This window comes from Aplysia californica, unplaced genomic scaffold, assembly GCF_000002075.1.
Source record: "Aplysia californica isolate F4 #8 unplaced genomic scaffold, AplCal3.0 scaffold00018, whole genome shotgun sequence".
Lineage (NCBI taxonomy): Eukaryota > Metazoa > Mollusca > Gastropoda > Aplysiida > Aplysiidae > Aplysia > Aplysia californica.
This window is the reverse complement of record NW_004797288.1, coordinates 1,228,711-1,230,648: the sequence shown is the minus strand read 5'-3', so window position 1 is coordinate 1,230,648 and position 1,938 is coordinate 1,228,711. Positions and strand designations below refer to the sequence as shown.

At 48.3% G+C, this 1,938-nt stretch overlaps 1 protein-coding gene across 3 annotated transcripts in view; it reads right to left on the bottom strand.

Moving 5' to 3' along the window:
• LOC101849815 (junctophilin-1) overlaps positions 1 to 1,938 on the bottom strand; it is a 178,991-nt gene that overhangs the window by 116,869 nt on the left and 60,184 nt on the right. For all 3 annotated transcript variants that reach the window (XM_035971575.1, XM_035971574.1, XM_035971577.1), the window contains exon 2: positions 11 to 1,122. In XM_035971575.1, coding sequence (XP_035827468.1) covers positions 11 to 395 — 385 coding nt within the window. In that variant the 5' untranslated portion in view covers positions 396 to 1,122. The remainder of the gene's footprint in view (positions 1 to 10; positions 1,123 to 1,938) is intronic.

Here is a 1,938-nt window from a genome sequence, read left to right as displayed (position 1 = left end):
AAGTACTGACCTCCGTCCGCGTAACTCTCACAGCCGTATCCGTCCTGTAGTCCGGTGGTCCACGTGCCCTCGTACCTGGCGCCGGACGTGGTGCTCTGCCGGACGCCGTAGCGGCCCTTGAAGCCCTGCGTCCACTCGCCCCGGTACATCCATCGGCCCTTGTTCTCTACTCCCAGCCCGTGTCGCTTGCCCTGGAACCACTGGCCCTTGTAGGCGTTTCCGGAGGGCCAGGTGTACACGCCGGAGACCTCGAAGCCGTACTGCCAGGCCCCGGCGTACTCACCCTGACCCTTGGGGCCAGTGCAGACGCCATTGCCGTGCGCCTTGCCATCCTCCCAGCCGCCGCAATAGGTGCCGCCATCATCGAAATCAAAGCGCCCGCCGCCCGAGGTCATTTGTCCGGAAGGTCAGCAAGGAGCATGGTCCAGGGGAAGAAAAAGGAAGAATAGTTGGACTTGTGCCTTCGGGAATCGAAGACCAACGTTCGCGTCGATGTTTCACTTTTTGGTTGAGAGCTGCTAATCCTCAAAACGGAGTAGTATATCTATTTTAAGAGGTAATCCTTTCCGGGAAAGATTGAAACCAATGCTCCTACAGCATTTGAGACACACTAAAGGAAAAACAAATGTCAGTTGAATACTGAAGACTTTTTGTCAAGATGTTGAAATTGCAGCAATCTCTATTAAACGGCTGGTGGTGATAAATCCAAACTGCAAAGGCAAAAGATCCACTCACAGTTGACAGCGTGTGACGCAGTTGCTAATTGGCGAGCAGTAGATTCCACTGCAACTAGCAACGGTTTAGAGAAAGAAAAATTCGTGCGTAAAGGACGTGGCAGTGATCCGTCCGGGGGCTTATTTGTAGTCCTGGTGTTCTTGTCGTTACAATAGTAATCTTCCGAAATAGCAAGCGAACTGGCTTGACTGAGAAGAAGATTTTTCAGCTGTTTGGTGTGGAGTTAGAGTAAGCTGAGAACTCTTTGCCGCCTCTCTGGGGGTCGAAAAAATTGCAGTCACAGTCGTCGTCGTCGTCGTCGAAAGTTGGTGGCTTTCGGTGTGGGCACAATCAGATTGGTCCACTCTTATTGCTCGTCAGAGGGGCCTTGGGCATGGTGGTGTGTGCCTGGAGGAAAAAATAGAAAAAAAGAAGTTGTAGGTTATAGTTGTCAACATATTACTTTTTAGTTTTAGTCTTAGTAAGAGTTTTACTGTACTTGCAAAGCAATAAGGTCATATAAGTACCGAAGATTAGAGGTATTACAAGCGAGTAACAAACATAAAAAGGAGGAGAGATAGAGACGATAGATCTTTTATAGGAAAGAAGGAGGAAACCACACCAGAGCACCAGCCAACCACCCATCAACATATTACAGATATACACATACAGGGTATAATGATATACAGACATACACGTAGACAGTGCATACATTCACACACGACCAAACATGCAAACATATGAAGTACACATACATTCACGTATGCATCGATCCATCCATCCATTTATCCATCTATCCATCTCTCTCTCTCTCTCTCTCTCTCTCTCTCTCTCTCTCTCTCTCTCCACACACACACACACACACACACACACACACACACACACACACACACACACACACGAAGGCACACACACACTAACATTCATCCATCCATCCTTTCATAAAAACATCCAAACTCCCATCCTTCCACCCACCCACACCCACCTCTCTCTTACACACACACGAACACAAACACACATGCACATACTTATACACACAAACACAATCACACATACACTTACACACTCAAACACACACAAAGGCTCACGCCCACCCACACACACACACAAACACACACACACACACACCCACACACACACACACACATGCACACACACAAACACAAAGGCACACACACTCACACACACACACTCATTCTCTCTCTCTCTCTCTCACACACACAC